This window comes from Coniophora puteana (genome assembly GCF_000271625.1).
Source record: "Coniophora puteana RWD-64-598 SS2 unplaced genomic scaffold CONPUscaffold_4, whole genome shotgun sequence".
NCBI lineage: Eukaryota > Fungi > Basidiomycota > Agaricomycetes > Boletales > Coniophoraceae > Coniophora > Coniophora puteana.
Window position 1 is genome coordinate 1,076,523 of NW_006913056.1, and position 23,653 is coordinate 1,100,175.

A 23,653-nucleotide genomic window follows, 5' to 3' on the forward strand; every position below is an offset into this window, starting at 1 on the left:
CGATCACATGACCTATGACATAACGTCAATCCGAGCGTCACCTGAATGTTGAGCCTGGGAAATAATAACCTGATATATCGGCAAGCACTTCCGTCAGCCTTCTGTAAGGCCAACTAAGTGTCTCCTGTCACTTTGTGAGATCCAAAGGCCGCTTTGCGTGAGCCTCTCAAACAATCCCCACCTGCGCACAAATCCAACGAATCAGCGAGCTGACTGAGTCGAAACAACCCCATCGAGTCGTGGTCGTGGAACCATGAAGATATCTCAGAAATCCAAGAAACCGACAGCTCCGGTGCCTAATTCTCCTTCATCTCCGTGGCGGCTGGCATCTGACGATCTACGTAGCATCCGCAGGTCGCCGAACTCATCTCGAAACTCCTCAACACACCTAACGATGATCTTGCCGATGCCCTTGCAGAAATTGACGTATGGAAATGGCCACGATCTGATCTGAACGCGTGGACCAAGGTCCTGGACAAATTTGACGAGATTCTCGAAGAGGTGATCAGGGACTGGGATCTCCAGAAGCTGCAAGTGAACGTTTTCACTCCCTTAACGAAGAGTCTCATCTGTGAAATCCTCAAATTTGAGAGGCTTCTCCTGGAGAACTCGACAAACCGCAAGACGTTCAACTCCTATGACGTGCGTGTCTCAACAGCTATATGGGCGTGCATATACTCATACATGTAACTTACGATAACAGAGGTTGAACGATCTCCTCTTTACCTCTGACTTGGACGTCCTCATACTAGCACTCAACCTTCTTCTCCGTCCATCTCAGCAGTACTCGGCCCAACCGGCCGTTTCGCATGCACTCAACATATCGACACCAAGGCTTCAATCCCTGGCAAAGCGCTGGTCGGGTCTTCGGGAATACGGTGTAACTCTCTTCGATCTGGCTCGCCCAAATAACACCGCTCAGCTTGACGTACTTCCGGCAGACGCCCGAGAAGTAAACTTCGTCTACTACAAGACAGGCGCTCCCTCTAAAGATGCCAACGAGGCTAAAGCGGAATCTACTGATGTATTCGACGCACCCCCTACCACTCCCCGCAAACCGTCATCCGTACCCTCCGGCTCGAGCACCGGCGCTGTCACAATCCATGTTGATGAGCGAATTATAAGAGAGAAAGAAGTGACAGAGATCGTTGCAGATGTCTTGGAAGCTCACACCTTGTCCAGTGACGACAAGTTCGAGCTTATCTGTCGCACGCGATGTGCTCAAGCTCTTTTCCCAGAGAATAATCTCATGAGAGAGAAACTCATCATTGTACGACTTCTTGCAATTGCGATCTATGGGCACACGCACAACGAATCTCAAGCATCCTCTGCACTGTTCCTGTATGAACCTGATCTTCCCATGCATGTGGCCGAGCTTCTGCAGCTTGACCAAAACATCTCGGTTCCAATTCAGACCTCCGCGGTGGCAGCCGTGGACGCGCTAGCCCGGTACAGAGGCAAGGTGCAAGAGGTGTTGACTGCAGTGAATGCGGGGGTGGCTCATGGAACTCTGATGGCTCTACTGAGAAATACAATCGTGGAGACGAGCAACCCAGAGTCAAAGCTTCCTCATTCCTTTGTGGACGCTTTACTATCTTTCGTCACGTTTCTGGCGTCCCATGGTGCCGGAGGCAACATGGTCGTTGGGGCGGGCCTCATTCCCCTTCTCGTCCAGGTCATTGAGAATAGACTAGTCCAAAGACTTCCGATGGTGTCCAAAGCCATGCAACTAGTCGACAACGTTCTTTATGGCTTTGCAAACGCTTTTCAGCTATTCGCAAACGCACGCGGCGTCGATGTGTTAGTCGGGAGGATTCAGGTTTGTGGATAGATCCGTGTTTCGAATGCAACCTCTCACATCCTGTCAGCATGAAGTCGACTTCGACATCAACATGTATGGGAATGAGATCAAATCACGCGAGGTGTTTGGTTCTTACGGTATGCAAACCAAGTCTGACCGAATGCCTTCAAACTGAATCCCGCAACAGGCGAGCTTCCCGTGGCCCGAGCAGCGGTTCTCAAACATACTTTGAGGTCGCTCCATCGTATGATGCAATCCTCCGGCACTTCGGAAGGCCTGCGAGGGCTCATCGACTCCTCCGTCCTGGCGTCAGTAAAGAAGGTCGTACAGTATCGCGGACTCTTCGGGCCCAGCGTTCTGCCAATAGGTGAGATGAACTTTAACAAAGACTGCCGTGTCAGTTGTCTAAGCTACCTACAGCGATCAACATCATGGCGACATTCGTTCACAATGAACCGACGTGCTTGCCTACAATTCAGGAAGCAGGACTCCCGCTGGTATTTTACAAGGCGATTGAGGATGGTATAGAGCCCGTCATTGAAGTAGGCATCGACATCGACTTTGGCGGCCGTGTATCTGACATGGATTTGCTTGCAGGTAGTTCAGTCTATCCCCAACGCCATTGGGGCGTTGTGCCTCAATCAGGCAGGGCAAGATCAACTAGCAGCCAGGCCCAGCATCATCCCGGGCATTTTGTCCATATATACTTCTGAACGTCACCTCAAGATGCTGAAGGATAAGGAGAACGCTGCCATGGTCGGAACTGCGATTGACGAATTAATTCGTCATCATCCATCTCTAAAGACTGCAGTTTTTGAGTCCATCAAAGCAACCATGACGAAGATTGAGACACTAGGGGAGGCCTATGAAGTACCAGAAAACATGAAGGAGTGGTATGGGCTATGCCACACTGAGAAGGCAGCGCCTATGGAAGATGTTGTGACCACTGGAGACGTTGGCATAGCTCCTGCAACAGGTGGGCCCACCACCGGAGATGAGGTCTCGGCGGAGGAGTCTGCCCCGTCCAAGGATCACGACAACATCATCATCTCATTCTTCGATGTCTTTTGTCGTGTGAGTCAGTTTCCCCTACCCTGTACGACTCGTACTGAGTTCTCCGCCAGTTCTTGGAAGGTTTCTTTCAACATTCATCGCACTGCAAAGATTTCATCCGGCAAGCGGATGGTCTTGAGCGCATCGGCAGGATGACAGCCCTGCCATGTTTACCTTACGATTTTGCCAATAGCATTGCATCAGACTCGCTGATACAAGTCTTGCGGCTCATGGTGGAAGTCGGTCCTAATGAAGCGCTGTTCTATTTTTCCAAGCTCCTCGCGACTTCATTGGCTGAGACCCAGCCGTTCTGGGGTTCGCTAGGACCTGACTCGAAGCTTGCACGATGGCTGGAAGTATCTGGTATGACGTCCTTCTTCCTGTTATAACGTTTTTCTGACCTTCGTCGTCAAGAGGATCATATTAGCGAAGGAAACTATCAGTTCCGAAGTCTTGTTATCCTGCACATTCGCACAACCCTCGTTGCTGACATCTTTCTTGCTCCTGGGTATACACATGGACGAGGCGCGATGGGATTGCTTCAAACTCTCATGAGTGATCCCCCGAAACTCGTTACTGACCTTGGGGCATTGCACCGCGCTTGCGTTTGGGAAAACATTCTGCTCAAAGATACTTTATCGTCCCAGGGAATAAGCACAGGATCAAATAGCCATTCGCTCGGTGGCTCACCAACTCAGGATATTTTGGGCTTGCCGGACGCGGAACACACTGCTCCAGCTACCAATGGCATCCGCTCGGACTCCAATGACTCTCCTGAAGATTCTGGATCATCTTCAAAGAGGAGTACTCCCCGAGAGAAAAACGCCAAAGCGTTGAAGCATCTGACACATGGCCTTCCTAGCATCCTGTCGCCTTTCTTTCAGTGTAAGGGACCTAGTCATTTCGTGGTTTGCGACATTGACTGACGCAGTGCGAACTTTAGCCATTGCAAAGATGTTCTATGCGAGACGAAATCCTGACCCAGTCCAGAAAAAGCAAATCCTCAACGCGTCATCCGTCGTCGCCAACATCATGGTCGAACATCTGAGGCAGGAAGTCCCAGGTAAGGACTTGTCCTGCCGGTCCTTTACCCCCCACTCATCCCAGATAGGCAACAACATTCAGCGCTATGACTACTATAGTGTGATGCTAGGGTTGGTAACTATTCTCTTGGTAGATGGTGCGTGTACATACATAGTGCAACGATGTGCTGACCGCTGACGAATAATAAAAGAACGAACCGTCCAGAGTACACTTCACACCGCCCTCCTTTTCTCGTTCCACAAAATTGGCGGTGTCGACATGACTCTTGATGTCGCAGGGAAGTTTACGGACGTCATCGATCAAGTAACACGCACGGACGCACAGGAACACGGCGAGGTAGCGCAGCAAGAACTCACACGTGCTCAAGGCGGCCTCAAAGTTGCCTTACATCTCATACACCCTCTCATTTCTGCCCAACCGCTCTTCGAATCGGGGCAGACACTTCTTGTCATGACACGGGAAAAGAAAGAAACGGATGCAGACTACTTTGAATCGCATCATTTCCTCGTTCAGCTCCGCCTTGCTTGTGCACCCTTTTTGCAACGTGTCTGGGAGGCTCCGTGGATATTATCATGTCCTCTGCCCCTCGTGAAGACAACTGTTCAAGCGATCCTCGAGCTCACTAGTGCAGAGAATGAAGAGGTCAAAGGGGACGTAGCTAGCAGTGGGGCCACTGGAACCCTCATGAACGCCGGTGGACTTCCCATCAGACCGCCTGCTGGTCCTGATGAGAACCGCATTCGACAACTCACAGACATGGGTTTTCCTCGCTCAGCTGCCGAACGTGCTCTTGTTCGTACTCACAATAATGTCAATGCTGCGACTGAACTTCTCCTGGCTCATCCATTTCCTATCCCTCCGGATCCTGAAACCGAACAAACCGACACTCCAGCTGAGGAGACAGCCCAACAAGCTTCGGATGCCTCTCCTGAAACTCCCGCTGAGACGATTGACACGGGTCCTGCGGCTGCAAGCACATCAAATGAGGACCCTATGGACAGTGAGGGGGCTGATCGACCGTCCGAACCATCTCCGCAAGGGAAGTCGCTTGAGGTATGGCGCAATGAACTGCAAGCAGCCCGGGCTCCTATCTTAGACGGCCTCTGTCAGCGCTCGCTGCAGTTGGTGGACAATTTCCCTTCGCTGATATTTGATGTATACCACACCTTCCTCCAGGCAACCGGAGAACGTCAGACGAAAGCTATGAAGGAGCTGGCCGAAGACATTGGATTCCACACTACTTCCCATGATGGCAAGGAAGAGGCTCTGGCTGTCCGCTGCCGTGTGTTGGCCCTTGTTCTTTCCGAGTCCCCTTCCCTTGCAGACCCGTTAGCAGAAGATTTAATGACGAAGCTGATTTTACTGTTGGAATCGTACCCAGTTGATGCAGAGCAACCAAATGTTCCCAAGTGGCTGGCCGCCCACCTCCTCGTCACCGAAATGCTTCTTAGTGTTGGTCAGCAACCCTCAAACGTCGCAGTGCCTAGCGAAGGTGAACCCATCAATGCATCCGAAATACTGGCTGGTCCATTGTACCCCGAAGCTCGACCAACAATATTTAGCTATTGTCTGCGGCTCCTTGCAGTACCTGATCTGCCCCGTGATGAATTGCTCTCGACTCTTCGTATTCTTGTCGTTGTCACACAAGACCACGACACCGCCTCTCAACTGGTCGAACAGGACGTCATATCCTCACTTTTCTCTCGTTTACGAGGATCTTGTACCACTGGAAGCCAGTCTTACGTTGCCATCATCCTTCGACACATCGCGGAGGACCCAGGGACGGTCCGGAGCATCATGACCCAGGAGATCAAGCGGTTCTTCTCTCAGCCGCGTACTCATGTAATCGACGTTCATGGATTCCTGAGGCATTGCAGTAGTTTGGCTCTCCGTGACCCCACCATTTTCGTCCAGGCAACGCGCTCTCTTTGCCAGCTGCAACAGCCACACTCCAGCACTCATCACATCATGCTCAAACCGGAGGTAGCCAAAGAGAATGAAAAGGCTTCAGCATCAGTATCTGCAAAGGCGTCCGATGGTATGGCATTGGATCCACCGGCCACCATCGCTCTTTCAACCCAGCCATCCACTGAAATGCTGGAAAGTCTAGTTCACTTCGTCATCAACGAGCTGATAAAAAGCTTAAAGTCTGCACCTGAGTCCATACTTGCCGGCACAGAACCTCCTAAAGCCCAGGCTAATTCTACTACTCCAGTCCCCACCTCTACCCGAGAGACTCACCCATCCCCTGACGCCACTTCAAACATCTCTTCTGAACAAGATGCTTACTCCTGCTTTTTGATGCAATGCCTCACTGAGCTCCTGTTCTCTTACGATGCCTGCAAGGCAGCCTTCCTTTCGTTCTCCCCAAAGAAACGGCAACAAACATCGGCAAAAGAGAGTGGGAAACCCAGAACAGCTGCTCTCCAGTTCTTGCTTTCCGAACTTATTACCTTTGGCGCTGTGGATCCATCAGCTGAATCATCCAACAAGGGCAAAGCGACTCTCTGCGGCTGGGCCATGTCTGTTATCGTCGCCCTGTGCATTGATACATCCTTAGGGGCCGATTCCAAAGAATTGTCTAATGAGCTGGTGTCCATCCGCAAATTTGTCTTGGACTCCATCAACCGCGCCATCAAGGAGTTACCTTCTTCCGAGTCCTTGGATGCACGCTATGGCCGTCTTTTAGCGTTATCTGATCTTTGTAGTCGGCTACTGACTGTCCGCTTCTCTGCTCACGATCGCAAACCTATGGACGAAAACTCAACACACGTAGCCAAGATCATGCTCGAGAAGAATTTCGTAGCCACTCTAACCAATGCCTTGGCTGAGGTGGACCTCAACTATCCTCACGTACGAAGCCTCGTGGCCGCCATTCTCAAGCCACTGGAAAATCTGTTCGTATCTCCTTGCTCCCATAGAAACACTAACCAATAAATACAGAACGAGGATTGCGATCAAGATGAGCAGGGCATCGGAGAAAAGCAAGGAGCTCCATGCAGAGAAGAATGAAAGTGAAGGCTCCATCACGGAAGAGGAAGAGGATGAAGACGACATCGAAGATTCTGATCGAGAGGAAATGCCTGATCTCTATCGAAACTCTGCTCTTGGGATGTGAGTATCCTTGTCCGATACCTGCCTTGACCCACTGAATATATCTTTTTTAGGTACGGAGGTGTAAGTGAAATCCATGGTGGAATAATATCTACTTATAATAACACGCAGGAAATGGATGACGGGGCGTACTCTCCTGATGATGAGATGGATGAAGACGAGGACGTGGATGAAGAAGACGTTGAGATGGATTTCGAAGACGAAACGGGCAGTGATGCAACCTCGGAGTCAGAAGATATCGAGGATGAAGGGGATCCTGAAACAATGGAGGATGAAGCCCATGGATCGGAAGATTGGCATGACGAAGACGAGTTCGATGAGGATGAAGCGGATGATTTGATTGAGAATAATGAAGAAGAAGTTGTGGAAGACGTAGCTGAAGGGGAAGTCGACCCCGACGGAGAGATGATGTGGCAGGTACGCAGGTCTTCATTAGTAGCAACGCTTACGCTTATTTATAATTTTTAGGATGAAGACGACGGTGGCGACGGAGACGAGCCAGAAGGCGAAGAAGATGGTATTGGTGAGCTAATCTGTATTCATGGTTGCTCACTCTTACCGATATTGAAGAACCCATCGCGGTGGTCCACGCAGATCGGGAAGAAGAACAAGATATCCTATCAGACGAAGAAGAGTAAGCCTTTACCTAAGATTCGGAAATCTTGCATTCTGACCCTATACAACGATGTAGCTATGATGCCGAAATGGGTGTCATTGACGTTCGGGACACAGGAGTTCCTGATGCTGAAAATATGTTCACGTTCGTCGAACAGTTCCCTGGTGATAGCGTACAAGGCCATCTGCGAGATCAACCATTCTTCTCCCGCCGTTTCCGTCCTGGTGCGTGTGATAGAAACCTTCCAGAACATGTTAGCTCACAGTTTAAATTTCCTTTTTTTGTTAGCAGCCCCAGATGATGTCCAAATATTCGGTCGCCCAAGACCCGGCGGACCCCCAGCTTCTGAGAACACGGTTCATCCATTGTTGATGGATGCATCGTCAGCTCCCCTGCGGTCCTCAGCTAACCTCTCCCGGGGTGGACGTCGACCGCGTGCTGCCGGCGCTCACGATGAGTTGATCCAGACAATAGAAGAGATCATGGGTGATGGAGCCGGGCACCTGTTCCAGCACCTTATCAGTCGCGCTGGAGTCAATCCCGAAGTTCTCCGCGTAGATGTTGGTGCCGGAAACATGGCTAATCTGGAGCGTAGCGTGCTTCAGCGGCGCGGCGGAGGCCTTTTCTCTAACGCTGTGCGAGCCGAACGACCACAGCGTCAAGGAGACTCAAAATCGGAAAGCGGTGGGTTCGATCCTCTTTTGACTGTCCAAAGATGGGCGGAGGAGTCGAAGATCATACATGGAAATCACGTCGCAGAGCGGGCAGGAAAACTTGCAAACCACATCATCATAGCACTCCTTCCTGCCGCTTTACAAGCCCAAAAAGAGCGGGAAGAGCGGCAGCAGGCTCAACGAAAGGCGGAGGAGGAGGAGGACCGAAAGGTAGAGGAGGCTGACGCCCAGAAGCCAGAAAGCAGGCGAGTCGAAGAAGAACAAGAAGTCGCTCCTGAACAAACGCACGAAGCCTCCACTGATGCACCGCCTGATTCGAGCAGTCCGCAAACACCATTGCAGCTGGATGTCCCTTCTGAGTCACAGCCAGCGGACCCAATTTCCAGCACCGACGTTGAAATGGCTGACGTGCAAACACAAAATGCCGCCAGTCCAGTTCCGGCGTCAAGCGCTGAGCAAGCTCCATCGGAGGCGGACCGTTCGAGCGACCAACTCCAAGAGGCGGAAAGCGGCCCGTCACAGTCGGAAGCTGTGGAACGCGTCACCGTCATGGTCCATGGTAGTTCTGTCGACATAACTGACATGGGGATTGATCCTACCTTCTTGGAGGCTTTGCCAGATGACATTAGGGAGGAGGTTATCAATCAGCATGTTCGAGACCAACGTGCGGCAGCTGTTGAACGTCCTTCCGAGTCTCAAATTAGCCCCGAGTTCTTGGATGCGTTGCCGCCAGATATTCGTGCCGAGCTTATACAACAAGAGAGAATGGAGCAAGCTCGCCGTGCACCTGCTGAAGCAGACACAGGGAATCCGCCTGACACAGGCGAAGAAATGGACCCAGCGAGCTTCATTGCAAGCCTGGAGCCTCCCCTCCGCCAGGTTGTCCTGCTCGACTCTGACGACGGATTCATTCAGACGCTTCCATCGTACATGATAGCCGAGGCAGGTGCCTACCGGGAGGAAGCAAATGGTCCACGAAGGCAATACACTGTTCGAACGGCTCCGGGTCGTGGGGATGCGCCTCGGGCTTCAAGTTCTAAGAAGCCGCCGCCGCCGCGGGACGCCATACAGCTACTGGACAAATCGGGGGTCGCGACTCTCGTACGGCTCCTCTTCTTCCCTCAAGTGACGAAGAAGAATATCTTGTTTAAGGTCCTGGTCAATATCTGCGAGAACTCCAAAACAAGGGCCGAGTTGTTCAACCTTCTGCTCAGTGTCTTGCAGAGTGGCCCCGGCGATCTGGCAGCGGTGGACAGGAGTTTTGCGCAGATGACCACACGTACAGCCAAATCTCCTCTCCAAACTCCCAAAGCCGCAGGCAAACAAAAGGCTCCCGAATTCCTTGCCACCATGGGGGCGGGATCACGGAGTGAGGACGTTCCTGACCTTGTCGCTCAACGTTCTGTGGAAGCACTCACATACATTGTCAATGCCAACGAGCTGTCTTCTTTATTCTTCTTAACGGAGCATGAATTGCCCTACGCTCTTCGCAAGACCACAAAGAAAGGCAAGGGCAAAGAGAAACAACTTCCTCAAACGCACTACCCCATCGTTCTTCTACTTGGTCTCCTCGATCGACAGTCTCTCCTCAAGACGACAACGACGATGGATTCTGTAGTGACACTCCTCTCAACAGTTACCAAGCCACTTGTTGGGCTTAAAGATGTGAAGAAAGACATAGAACCGCCTGCATCGGTACCGGTACCGGCATCAAACCTAGAGAACACCCCAGCTACCACGGCTACTCCCATGGAATCCTCTATGCCAAGTCAAGAGCAATCAGGTCAGTAATGAACAATTTCCTCTACCCATGGACATTAAACATTTGCCAGCCCGCACGGACACCGTTGGTGGAAATGCTGCGAGCACAACTGATGACAAGGTCGTTCTACAAAATCCACCGCAAATCCCTCATTCGGTGCTGCGTCTCATAGTTAATATTCTCACCATTGGGGAATGCTCTTCACGCACCTTCCAGCAGAGTCTTACCCTGATTTCCAATTTATCCTACATCCCGGATGGAAGGGATGTCATCGCTCAGGAACTCAAAGTCAAGGCGCAGGAATGTGGTCACAATATCTTCTTGGATCTCAACGAACTCATGGCCAGCTTGAAGACTCCCGAGGATGTGCTGGCTTCATCAATAACCTCCAAGTTTTCGTCTCCGTCCTCAGATCAAGCTAAACTGCTGAGAGTCCTAAAGACCATCGATTACATGTACACTCCGCGTGTCCTATCTCAAGATGATGTCCGGTCCAGTGAAGATGCGGAAAAGGCCCAAAGCATTTACGAGTCATTCAATTTCACGACTCTTTGGCGACGGTTAGGAGACTGCCTAGCGGCAATTGAGGAGCGTCCCGAGATCGAACACATAGCTACAGTCCTTTTGCCCCTCATCGAATCCCTCATGGTAGTTTGCAAGCATGTCGGTTCCAAGCCAATATCGGGCTCGAACGCTCGCACTATTCGGCCCCCCGCCACTCCCATGTCACCGACAACCCCAAAGGAAACCATGGAGGATCTCTTCGTATCTTTCACAGACGCTCATCGAAAAATCCTCAACTCAATGGTTCGCACAACTCCTTCCCTTATGAGTGGATCATTCTCTTTGCTGGTTCAAAATCCTCGAATACTGGACTTCGATAACAAGCGGAACTACTTCACCCAGCAAGTTCACCGACGGCCACGATCTCGGGAGCATCACTCAACTCTACAATTAAATGTCCGACGGGCACGCGTCTTTGAGGATAGTTTCCAGCAGTTCCACAGCAAAGATGGCGAACGGATCAAGCATGCCAAGCTCAACGTTCGTTTCTACGACGAGGAAGGTGTCGATGCTGGTGGTGTCACACGAGAGTGGTTTCAGATACTCGCGCGTCAGATGTTCGACCCCAATAACGCGCTGTTCCAGCCTTGTGCAGCAGACAGGCTCACGTACCAGCCAAACAAGAACTCATGGGTGAACCCTGAGCATCTCTCGTTTTTCAAATTCGTCGGTCGGGTCATTGGCAAGGCCATTTACGATGGAAGGCTACTAGATGCATATTTCGCCAAGAGCATCTACAGGCAACTCCTTGGCAAGCCAGTGGATTACAGAGATGTTGAATGGGTGGATCCCGAGTACTACAACTCACTCTGCTGGATTTTGGAGAATGATCCTACTCCTTTGGAGCTGACTTTCAGTGTTGAGGCCGACGAGGCAAGCAATTTCCCACACTCACTCTGGGAAAGCGGCTCACACTGAGTTTAGTTTGGACGCAATCGCATTTTCCCCCTCAAAGAAGGTGGTGAGCAGATCTCCGTAACAAATGAGAACAAGCGGGAGTTTGTCCAGCTCTCGGCCAGCTTTCGGCTTTATTCGTCGATCAAGGAGCAGATTGAGCACCTTGTCTCAGGATTCCATGATATCATTCCGAAGGACCTAGTGAACATCGTACGTCTTATTCATGAGATATACTTCCGCGCCATCTTAATTCTGCGTAGTTTAACGAAAAGGAACTGGAACTTCTGATCTCTGGAACCCCGGACATCGACGTCGATGAATGGAGAGCTGCTACGGAGTACAACGGATACACAAGCTCCGATCCTGTGATTGTTTGGTGGTGGCGAGCGCTGAAGTCATTCAACCGCGAAGAGCGTGCGAAGGTTCTGAGCTTCGCGACTGGTACTTCTCGAGTCCCGCTTGGAGGTTTCGTCGATCTTCAAGGCGTACAAGGTGTTCAAAGGTTCTCAATCCATCGGGCATATGGCGATCCCGACCGCCTTCCGCAGGCCCACACATGTGAGTTCATTTGTATTGTTAGGGAGAAATAGCTGATGTTGCTTCAGGCTTCAATCAAATTGATCTACCCCAGTACTCTTCTTATGAGATGCTTCGACAGCAGTTGATGTTGGCTATCAGCGAGGGGGGCGAAGGGTTTGGATTTGCATGATCGCGACTCAAACACAAGTATACTAGTAGAAACAGCATGTAGAGCATATCATTTGTATAAGCATTTTTATGGACAGCATTACTGATTCGAAGGTTTGTAGTTGGTTAACTGCATATCAAATGGTCATGGAGCCATGGTCAACAAAAAGCATTCGTCGAAAGTGAAAGGCAAAGGTTACTGCAAATGCTTTATTAGTCTCTGCTTGTCGGTTATAAGAGAGGCCGTCGACCAATGTGTGACAGCTTGTGATTTATACTGCATCACCATTATAATGTCGAGACTTATCCCCGACGCTCCCAGCACTTGCAACATCCTTCAGTGCAACACCTCAACATGCGTGCCTACGTCGTTAATGAGTATGCGCACCCATCTAAGCTGCCTCTTAGCTTGGACACACCTACGCCAGCTCCCAAAGTCGATGAAGTCATTGTCGATGTATATTCTGCTGGCTTAAACTACTTCGACGTAAAATGTTTCTAGTTGGTGTTTCTTATGACTGTATTGATATCGATTTCTTTCAGATTCTTCAGGCTCAGGGCAAATATCAAACCCAACCGCCATTTCCCTGGGTTCTCGGCGCAGAGTTTGCTGGGAAGATCGCCGAGGACTCTCCTATACCGAAGGGCTGCCCTTTCAAACGGGGCGATCGTGTCTTTGGCAGCGCGCAAGGCTGCTATGCCGACAAAGTTGCAGCGAAGGCAAATTCATTGCTTCCTTTGCCCGACAATGTAAGTTTTGACCAGGGCGCTGGCTTGTACATCACTTGGGCTACTAGCTACGAGGCGCTTGTTGGGAGAGCAAATTTGAAAGCTGGTGAGTTATTCCTCGACTGTCTCAGGGCTAACGCTTTGATGCCGAACCATTTCCAAGGTGAATGGATATTAGTGCACGCAGCCGCCGGAGGAGTTGGTATTGCAGCCGTCCAGCTGGCAAAAGGTGCGTTGTGTTCGGGCGTGATTGCAATTCATTGTTCATTGCTTCGCAGCTGTTGGGGCCAAGGTTATTGCTGCAGCTGGATCCTCAGAGAAACTCGATGTTTGCAGAAGGTATGGGGGCGCGGACCACGCTATCAACTACAACAACAAGGATTGGCCAAAGGAAGTCATGAAGCTCACTGGCGGAAAAGGGGTGGATGTTGTATATGACCCTGTTGGGCATGTGAGAGGTGAGCTATCACACTGTACATGGCTGCTCCACACTGATGGATCGGCTCAGATTCGTTGAAATGCATCGCATTCAAGGGCAGGTTCCTCATCATCGGATTTGCGGGAGGTTCTATTCCAGAGGTGAACTTTTTGAGCCCACACGGTTTTCAGCATGCTCAACCGCAATGATCTCTTAGCTTAAGCTGAATTTGGTTCTCTTGAAGAATGTGTCACTCATTGGGTTGCTCTGGGGTAATTACAGCAGTAAGCACCTTCGCACATAGACCCCCTTCTGCAAGTCGACTTCGTCCCAGAGTTGGAACCTACTCGCGTCGTCACCGTATGGAAAGAGCTCTTAGCGTATGTTGACTTCCCTTCAAGAGTGATCATCATGACTTGACATTCTGGCAGGCTCCTTGCGTCGAACAAAGTAAAACCCGTAATGTACTCCAAGATATACCCTTTGGAAGAAATGGGTCAGGGTCTTATTGCTTTAGAACAACGCAAAACATGGGGGAAAGTGATTGTTCACGTCAAGGATGAGAACAAGAGGATTGCGGCTAAGCTTTGAGTCGGCTGGGGCATGGTTTCAGCAGCCTTTTTCTCCTACGAGAGAATAACCGATGTAACACTACAATACTCATTCTTTTGCAATACACACAAAGTAAGAGAATGCTAGCATTGCGCATTGTACACCAAGTAGAGTCCCTACTGAATGGAAAGCACTCCATCACTTGTCGAAAATTGCTGTTGCTAACATTCTCTCTATTGTATAAGAGAAGAACTTTTCGCTAGCAATGCAACAGCAAGCTATATCCCCTGCAATTGTCCGTGGGATGGAGCACTAAGGTAGATAGGGGTAAGTAGTGATGGGCCGCGTCCTGGGTTAGTCCGTTCCGCCTACTAGCCTACTAGGTGCACCCTTGGCAGTCTTGTTGCACTCTCCTTACGGTGCACGGTCGTCTCATTTCCCACACTCCCCCTAGAAAGTATGCAAGGCAACGAAGAAAGCGAGCCAATTCTGAAGATACGCGAGGTTAAGAAGGACAGCGTCAACTTCACATTGGAGAATGTAGACCTTGCGTAAGTTATGGGCCAGGAAGATGATGTTGCCGAACTGACCTACCATACAGACTCGCCAATTCCATTCGACGCGTCGTAATGGCAGACATTCCGACTGTAGGTGAGTCATATTCTCTCTTTTCATTGCGAAAACACTGACTCGCATTCAGCTATCGACATGGTCGAAGTGCAGGCCAACACGACCGTCCTTCCTGACGAGTTTATTGCCCATCGCTTGGGAATGGTACCACTAGTCAGCACAAACTGTGATGAGGCTATGCGACTACTACGAGTAAGCCATTGTCGTTGAAGTGCTCTCCACCCTAACGACGACAGGACTGCACATGCGAAGAAGGATGTCAGTTTTGCTCGATTGAACTAAGACTCGACATCTCTTGTCATGATAATCGCACGTTGGAGGTCACAAGCAATCATCTTGAAGTAGTTCCATTTCCCTTTCAGGATACCGCCGAATCTCTCTCTGGTGACGAGCTTTCCAAGCGCAGTGAAGACTTTGGACATCCCGTAGGGAAAAGTAGGTGTAGTCAGCTCTAGTCTCGAATCCACCACCAACAAAAATGTCCATAGATGACCCTTCTGCGCAACCAGTGCTGATTTGCAAGATGCGCAAAGGACAAGAGCTCAGAATAAAATGCATTGCAAAGAAGGCATGTGGATAGTACTTTGGCACACCGTTCCATACTCACAACGAACGTAGGGTATAGCTAAAGAACACGCCAAGTGGTCTCCATGTTCTGCCGTCGCGTTTGAGTACGACCCCTATAATAAATTACGGCACACCACCTATTGGTTCGAGGCCGACGAGCGGGCGGAATGGCCTGTCAGCGAGAACGCCAAAGAGGAGGACGCGCCCAGGGAGGACGAAGTGTTTGACTATAACGCAAAGCCCCGAAAGTTCTATCTCGAAGTTGAGACGGACGGGAGTCTTGGGCCACAAGAAGTCATGATGAAGGTCTCAAATTTTCCCTTTACCATGTTTGGAGTCTCGTACTGAACTTCAACTTTGTTGCTAGGGCCTTACTGAGCTGCAAACAAAGCTGGCGAACTTAATCCTGGGTCTCAAAGCCCCGCCTGATTCTGATATGTTTGCCGCAGGCGATGGTGCAGTAAATCTGAACGGAGCGGGTCCATCAGAACAGCAAGGCTGGGGACAGGGACCCTGGGGAGGTCAGGTCGGTTCTGGTGGGGGTGCCAGCCCTTCGGGTGCCGGTGGTCAATGGGGATCGGCGAGTGGATCCGGCGGAAGCTGGGGCACTGGGCAGGGAGCATGGGGAAATGCTGGAAATACCAGTCCATCACATAATGGCGTCGCTGGGGCCGGTGGCTGGGGATCCAGCTCTACGACGGCAGGGTCAAACGCATGGGGAGGTCAGACCAATCCTGGGGATGGCACTAGTGGCGGCGCATGGGGTGGCCAGGGTGGATGGAGCAGCCCGCGTGCGACGCATTCGCAGACCGGATGGAACATATGATCCACTTGGCTCGAGGAGGTGGTTCATTGACGTCGGCGTGCTGCTTTCCTTTGCCTAATAATGGCCTACCGAATCCTGGATGTACACTACACATTCCATCTACACCTTCTCTGAGTGCCCCGATGCGATGGAATTGAAGTCCGGTTCGTCGAGCTTATTTCGCCAAGGCATGACGTACATGAGCGAGAACCTTGCTGGATTTGCGCGTTTGTCATCGAACCTATGTTTGTCATATTACAAACATGATTCAATGATCGCATGACGCGAACCGATATCAAACGCGTTCACTAGTCCCTGTATGGAAAAATATCGGCCTTCTCAGTCCAACTAGTTAATGGGAAGGTTTCCCTCTAACAAAGCGCCAAGGCAATTAGAACATTATGGAATTCGAGATGGAACGTCTCCCGCGAGGATTCCCTTGGATTTCCCTTCAGGACGTTGCGTGGACAGATCAAACTGATCGGGCGCCCTTTCAGACATATGTAGGTACTCAATTTCTCCTTGCTACTTCAAGTTCACATGGTACTGTATCCGGCGGTCTGTCAACGCGGCGTTCCAAATAAACATCGTCCGACGTCGAAGCTTATCGGCTAGTCTTCCATCACAAATCCATCGAGTTTATTGAGCTTATTGGTCTTAAGATTGGCCTTCGCTGTTTTCCGTGATGTCAAGAAGACTGACGGACATGAGGTCCCCGAATGGACCCACTCGGAAACCGGCAAGGACCATATATACGCTACAGCTGTCAGCCGAACAAGTTATCTGGATCAGGGTGGACAATCACTTGGAGGGGTCACTATAACATTGACGCCACTAGCTGGCGGCCCGGCAGCCCAAACATCCTGGGGAAATCAAGGTGAACGAGGAGATGAAAGGTCAAAGGTCCACGTCTGCAGCCACGAAGGCGTCGCTTTTCTGTTGGAATACCCCTTGCACTTCCTTGGGAACATCTATGCGCGCCCCGAGTGCGCTGCCGTCTTCGGCCCGCCAACGGCCCGTACTACGAAGTCTCCCTTTCTGCGGGGGACAAAATAGTGTGCAATACGGTCGTGCATGGCTTATCCACTTAGGCGTAGCAAAAATCGGGTATGGTTATATTTTCTGCTGACAGCGATATTCATTTTATCCCGTTTATAACTGCTTGAATGAAGCAGTGAGTACTTTGGCATGGTGCCATAAAATATGCAAGAACATACGCCCACCGCTACGGTTTACTTTTACTTGGCCTTACCTATTGTCACAATGACAAGACAATTCAGCTTTCGCAAGAATTCTTCAGATGCCTAAATAAAACACACGATCTATCCGCCATGGAACGTTCTAAACTCCTCACCACGTTTGGCAATCAGTCCAACATGAGAAGGATAGCGAGAGACAAACTCAAGATGCTTCCTCATAATGTAAGTGTCAAGACGAAAGGTACGAAGAAGGAACACGTTAGAAATCTGATGGATGTCCTCGTAACCCAAGGGCTATGCTATCATTGACGTATACATTACGCTGGCTGCTTCCCGAAAATCAAGTAGTGCAAGCCAGCGTGAGTCTGTCAATTAATCCGAGGCGGCATCGTTTTAAGGGTGTCGCCACCGGGAACAGCTGATCCTTGAGAACATAGTAGACGTATACTGTGAATACAACCTGGATCTCTACGTGCATATAGAACTGTGGATGGCATCAGGCACATCACAAAGCCAAGTGTCGCGGTACTACGACGATATAAGCATCCGTTGTATAAACTGAAAGGCTTGGCAGACCGAAGCCAACCGAAGTTGAGATGAAAGCGCGTTTACACGCGGAGATGAAGCTCCCGCACATCTCCCCGCTAAGACCAGGTCCTTGGAACAGGTCGGTGTGCTGGTGTAAGGGTCTCTTGCACTTGTTGTTTATTTATATCTTTGCGTAGCTTCGAGCAGTGATCATAGAGAATGACTATATATTTTTGGAGAGGGGACCATGGCTGGGAGATCAATAAGCCAGGTGCATATCTTGGAAGGTACCTCCAGCCAACCTGCACCGCCGGCCTTCACGCCGAGTGTTCGGGGTAAGCTGCGGAAATAGCACTCCAAGATGCTGACCTTAATCAACCAATAGAAACACCTTCATGTTAGGCCAGAATCTCTTGGCATGGATTCAAGCATAGTCGGTCCGGACTGTGGGGTTAGAGATTGTCGTAACTTGGCAAGCCTCCGCTGGAGATTTAGTACACTGACAATTTTCGTTCGTCGACCACCTCCAAGAGCTTCAAAACTTACCGTCCGCTTCCTCGTCTTTTGGATCAGTGCAGATTGTAGTGCTCTCGCATTATAGTTGCTTGAGAACATCTCGTACTATCGGATTTTTACGACCGTACACGAAGATGATCGCATCGGCGGTCGTTGACGAAACGCTTACCGCATATACTTGAAGTAACATCTGCGAGGGCTTCGATGTGTCTCCGCGGAGCACGCAGTCACACGAGCCCGGTAGCGTTTCGCCAGCATCAACCGCGAAGGCGACTGAAAGTCCAGAACACCATCACCGCCTACCAGTAAGTTGAATACAAGAATGACTGTTGAGGTATGCATGAGTGCAGCCGTAAGGATCCTCCTATCAGCACGCCATTTCATGACGTCTGGGCGGGATAGGCTGGGAACAAGCATGCTTGCCGGGTGTGAATATCGCAGCGGAGATAATCTCACCTCAACAACTAGTGTACGGCATTCGAGACTTCCAGATCTTGCGATGGTCGAGTTGATAGAGTGAAGCGAAACCGAGACTCACCGCCTGATGCTCAATAGTCAAAATTAAATGCCAAGACTTTTACCTTCCAATTATTCCGCATCCTTTGGCGCTCGAAGCACGTTCTAGACGTGTTGTCTTATCCAATGAAGGTCTGTTATAGGTTCGGTAAAAACGTGGGCAATCCTTGTCATGAACGGACCATGGTCGTGATAAGCCCAACTTGCGCGAGACAGGGAATGATTTGGTGGAATTATCTCACAGCTAGCGGATCGCAGGTACGGGGATATTGCGATAGCAAGCACCTTGTCTTCACTTTCAATCCGGAGCTTTCGGAAGCCCGCGGGCTACGTCTGTCATTGCACATGGAGAGCATATGCGCGCATGGCGAAGAGTAAATGGGGTTCTCCACGGACTCGTGCATTTGTACCCGACCGTTGTTCCCTCCGTACCTGCTGTATCACTGGCACGTATGCGGAGCATCATGGTCGGGCTGAGGTTTCAACCGCTGGGATCGTAGATCATGTCTGGTATGGAGACCTCGTCAGCGTCGGAAGGGGCCGGAGAAGAGACCGAGATGGTCTCCCGCGAACGAGTTGTTGATAAGCGAAAGAGCACTCAAGAAGCAACTTTCTCCACGAATGCATAATTGTCAGAGCGACAAATAAGGAATCTGACACTGAACGCTTTACGTCGATGTCGTCTTACGTCCGGGAACGGTGGTCTTCTGTTCGATCGTGGCATGCATGAGTAACTACGCTCATGATCGTAGTTTTCAGGGCCTACCCAAAGTCAGATTGACGAATAGTTCGCGTTTCGATAGGGCCAGTTATCTACTGCAAGGTAGATCATGATGGATCCAGATTTTACCTGAGAGACTTGGCGTTGGGAGAGCTGGGGAAAGCTGAGGAACCACTCTAATTTACCGTTCATCGTCCATGGATTCGGGACCCGAATCATGGGTAACAACAGCAACCGACCGTCTGTAAATTCGGGGGAGCAGACCCGGTACCGGAAACAACTCAAAAGCAAGTGAGCAATATGGCGAGCTCCCAGCACGCATTGAATTTACTTCAAAACACCTTAAAACCTGAAACCGAACCATGGCAAGCCTGGTAAAAATATTGGGTGCGAGAACAACTTACAATGGCAGCAGCAAAGCTAGAGGTGGATAGCGCCAAGGTCTGGCCAGGGTCGCACTTGCATCGTGTATCACCATGCAGGCAACCCAGAGTGCTTGGTTGAACAGCAGGGGTTGGCAAGTTGACTTGCTTGAGAAAGTCTCAGGGCCAGTCTGAAAGCGGGACACCAAGGCGATGAGGCGTCCTATTCGGTAGCCAGTTCTTGCGGCTAGTGCGGCACGGAGGTATCGGGACCAGGTCAGGACCAAGATCCCAGAGTTCCAAGACAAACGCTTTAGGAAATCAACATGGTTGGCAAAATAGCCATGCTGGTCGAGGACGCCGGGAGAAGATGCTTGCGCTACTTTTACAGGGGGCGGGCTTTCCACGTTTGCCAAGCGGGCGCCACGATGGTTGTTCTTGTCCTGCGAACAAACAAGCCACAAGCTTCCGCGTCAAATGCGCTTGGAGACCATACCCTTGGTGGTGAGACCAAATTGACTTGCATCATTCACGGTGAGTAGCGTGTGTGCTGAAAGTCTACTTGCAGCTTGTTGTTCCCGTCCTTTGGGAACGACGAATAATGACTGCGCGGGACACAATCTATTAATATTTGACACGGACTTGGGCGCCACTGTACACCATAACTTGGGATAGCCTCGGTCTTCGCTATCTGTTTGGCTCCTGTACAGCCGATTATGATCGTTCGTTCGCGACAAGAGAACGTATGATTGCCTTCCTGCTGTGGGCTTGGAGCTCTCACGTCCTCCGTGGTTCTCGTTCTGATCGTTCTATCAACCATATGGGAAGATTCGATCGACCCTCGTCTATTTCCCCTCCCTTCCCCTGACTAAGGCTTGTTGCGTTTGATTGGGCCCACTTGCCCAAATATGCTCTCCCGATTACTGTGACGATTTGCGTTACCTCACTTCCTCGCCCTCGGATGCCAAGCCAATAGATCTGTCCGTGAGCCTACAAATATGCGCCCCTCTGTGACTTTCATAGCCCACTAAGAGACCCCATCAAGTTCTCTATTAACCTTCGATGTCGGCAACCACGGGAACATCAGAGCTTAAGACCATCCGCAAGAAGCGCGCTGCCGCTTCCGATGGTACCGCCGCACCGACGCCTGCGCCTGAGGGTGACCACCGCAAGCGTCGCCGCAATCGCACTACTCAGTCGTGCCTTAACTGCCATACATCCAAGCGCATGGTAGGCTCGGCACTCGGCACTCCCAAACCTCTTCTGACATTTTTTGTTGCTTCCAGTGTGACAGGAAACGGCCCTGTGGCCGCTGCACCCAACTTGGACTTGTAAGTCGTACCGCTCACGAGTGGGACCATTGGATTCACCGTAGCATGTAGACCGGCCTTTGTGTATACGAGGTCGATGACCCCAACCAAAGGAACGATCTTCAGGACGAGAGCTCTAGGCTACGCAAGCGCGTAGCTGAGCTTGAAGGAGTCATCCGAGAGGTATGTTGTTTCACTTATTCGTCCATCGTTGTCTGATCGCTAACAGGTCTCCCAGCTTAAGAATAAGCCCCATCCTCGATGGGTGCAGTCAGGCATTACTCCAAGTGAAGGACTGGAAAAATGGCATGCCCGTGCGCAGTCACGCTCAGCGTCTTCCGATGGCGATGACAATGCCAAGAACTCGGCTGCGCCTTCTCCGAGGCTTGCCAATGCTTGCACCGCCGACATTATCGCAGAGGCCAGCTCGTCTCTACGAGCTTCACCGCCAAACTCCTTCCTCGCACCCTCTTCCTTTACATCACCCTCTCCTGATGCTGCTTTGCCAAACCTCCCACCTTGCTCGCCATACTATGGAATGAGTTCCTCGCCCCAAAGTACACCATCGCCTGCTATGCTCACTCCCAACGACGAATACTCTCGCTCTCAGGCCATGATTGCAGGCAGCGAGCCACAGCTCGACTTAGCATCAATATTCATGTCATATCCTGGCCTCATGGGATGCGAGGACACTCTCAGCCACACAGATCGTTCCTTCGGCGGGGAGTGTCTGGTAGAACCGATGGAAGATTCGTCGCTATCCTCGAAGCACCTCACGACTCGCTTTCACGACGGTCATTGTGGCTGCCTCGGAGAATCGCAGAGCTATAACGCCATTCTTGAGCTTTCATTGCGACTACGCAAGGCCGCATACATTATGAACCGTTCAACAAATCACCGGCTAGGTTCTGGCTGCATACTCAATCAGCGCATCGCCGAGTTAGATGCGTTAGCATCGTACGTACCCATTAATTTAGATGTCTGTCGCAATTTTTAACTATCGACACAGGACAACTCTAGGGAATATCAACAGCCCTCCAAATGAATTCCAGGCTGTCCATACGAGATCCCGTGCCGCTACTTTACCGAGCTCAGCAGCACATTCCACGGGCCACGTTGCTCCAACAGTTTCCCCGAACTCCTTGCAAGGCTTTCGATCATGGGAACTAATGCAATCGTCCATACCGGACTCCAATACGTGCGATGATTCATTTATGTCATGGGAGCCGTCTAGACGAGGCTAAATATGTATGACTGTATGGTATGAGCCGGGCTCGTCATTTTTCCTCGCCGGGATAGTTAGGCGTTATAGATAATATGTACAATTAAGTTGATACCCCAGTCATTTAGACAGCGCACTGTACAGCCGTATGCCCGAGCGAGTATTATGCTGTCATCCTATATGTGAAAAGATTGACACTTGTGAGGAGAGTTTGCGAGAAAAATCCTCGAGTGAAATCCTGCACATTCGCAAAGTGTCGGCGCCACTTGCCACTTCCACCTTGCTTCTACTACCATCATTCGGCAAGTTCCGTAACAGCTCGTGGATCATACCCATGACAGCCGAGCCCTGAATCAGGTCCTCGCAGGCTGATTCCTGATCCATTGACTACAAGGCTACAAGCCATAGGCTAGCTGCTATCCGCCCCTGCATGGGCGGACAATAAGTCAAGCTGAAAACCTCACAAGGGCCGTAGCATGAGCTCAAAGGCTTAGACCCGTCGGGGTTAGGCTTTCACTTCGGTGTACACTAGTCACCGAAGTTGATATGTCACTAGTTCTCATTCAAAGCTGAGCCATATGAATTAGCCACGTTACAGTGCGATGAAATGACACAGGATACATAACTTCAAGTAGGTCGATAGATTGCATTCTAAGATTTGGCAGAAATATTCGTGTCTTCTAGCATGCCACTAGCAATCCTCGATTCCGGAGACACCGCGATCGCTTGGCGATCGCTGCCATGAAAATGCACCATAAAGCCTCAATACTAGCACAGCTTCATATGAAAGCATATCAGTAGTAGTACCTTCTGTTTTGAGTTTACCCCAAAGAACAAAATCTGTCAGTCTATCGTATCCTTGTCTTCATACCTTGTGCCGATGTCTCGGGCGAGCAAATGACGTCGTACATGGGTATTCTATTCGGCTACGACTTTCCCATATTTTTCTATATTGTGAGGCGAGTATTGAGTAAGAGAGTTAGGCGGAAGGTCCCCATCATCCTGTAGTCAGCTGTGGTACCAACGTGTTCTAGAAAGTCTTGAAGTTGTCACACAAGATCAGTCAAAGTCCTGCCCACGAGAATATCGGATGACAGACGCCCAGGATTCACCCACTTCTGAGTCCGCAGGGGAGCAAGCCAAGATCAGAAGCGCACTGAAGCACAGGGTCAGGCTGCCGTCGTGGAGCCAACGCCAAGACTCTTCCACGGAAGAGGCCAAGTGATTTATTGATTTCCTCACCAGGTTTCAAAGGAAAGGAGTTTACGGCCTGTCCATAGTGTTTAGTTCCTTGACTAGTTCCGAGGCGTGAACCCAGGGATGTTGTCAGAGCCTCTCGAGACGGCACCGGGAAGCACACGGCCGT

General features: G+C 50.7%; 4 protein-coding genes across 4 annotated transcripts; all 4 read left to right on the plus strand.

Moving 5' to 3' along the window:
• Nucleotides 1–253: 253 nt before the first annotated feature.
• Nucleotides 254–12,234, plus strand: CONPUDRAFT_151972 (uncharacterized protein; the record flags this gene model as incomplete). Its single annotated transcript, XM_007768651.1, has 23 exons — nt 254–292; nt 346–642; nt 704–1,819; nt 1,869–1,938; nt 1,989–2,168; nt 2,222–2,343; nt 2,399–2,875; nt 2,926–3,217; nt 3,269–3,739; nt 3,798–3,917; nt 3,966–4,034; nt 4,089–6,795; nt 6,842–7,012; nt 7,066–7,075; nt 7,124–7,429; nt 7,481–7,535; nt 7,583–7,646; nt 7,704–7,852; nt 7,917–10,085; nt 10,135–11,486; nt 11,553–11,735; nt 11,786–12,083; nt 12,131–12,234. 23 exons carry the CDS (start codon nt 254–256, stop codon nt 12,232–12,234), a joined length of 10,821 nt encoding a protein of 3,606 aa, XP_007766841.1.
• A 291-nt stretch (nt 12,235–12,525) lies between these two features.
• On the plus strand, nt 12,526–14,049 carry CONPUDRAFT_121165 (NAD(P)-binding protein). The gene is made up of 8 exons (XM_007768652.1): nt 12,526–12,699; nt 12,756–13,047; nt 13,105–13,170; nt 13,220–13,399; nt 13,450–13,520; nt 13,577–13,643; nt 13,694–13,739; nt 13,791–14,049. Exons 1-8 carry the CDS (start codon nt 12,568–12,570, stop codon nt 13,948–13,950), a joined length of 1,014 nt encoding a protein of 337 aa, XP_007766842.1. The 5' UTR covers nt 12,526–12,567; the 3' UTR covers nt 13,951–14,049.
• A 233-nt stretch (nt 14,050–14,282) lies between these two features.
• CONPUDRAFT_101375 (insert subdomain of RNA polymerase alpha subunit) lies at nt 14,283–16,055 on the plus strand. The gene is made up of 7 exons (XM_007768653.1): nt 14,283–14,462; nt 14,513–14,562; nt 14,612–14,733; nt 14,778–14,976; nt 15,030–15,109; nt 15,160–15,414; nt 15,476–16,055. Exons 1-7 carry the CDS (start codon nt 14,371–14,373, stop codon nt 15,932–15,934), a joined length of 1,257 nt encoding a protein of 418 aa, XP_007766843.1. The 5' UTR covers nt 14,283–14,370; the 3' UTR covers nt 15,935–16,055.
• A 4,762-nt stretch (nt 16,056–20,817) lies between these two features.
• Nucleotides 20,818–22,309, plus strand: CONPUDRAFT_71584 (uncharacterized protein; the record flags this gene model as incomplete). The annotated part of the gene is made up of 4 exons (XM_007768248.1): nt 20,818–21,086; nt 21,179–21,248; nt 21,295–22,022; nt 22,075–22,309. 4 exons carry the CDS (start codon nt 20,818–20,820, stop codon nt 22,307–22,309), a joined length of 1,302 nt encoding a protein of 433 aa, XP_007766438.1.
• Nucleotides 22,310–23,653: the final 1,344 nt, after the last annotated feature.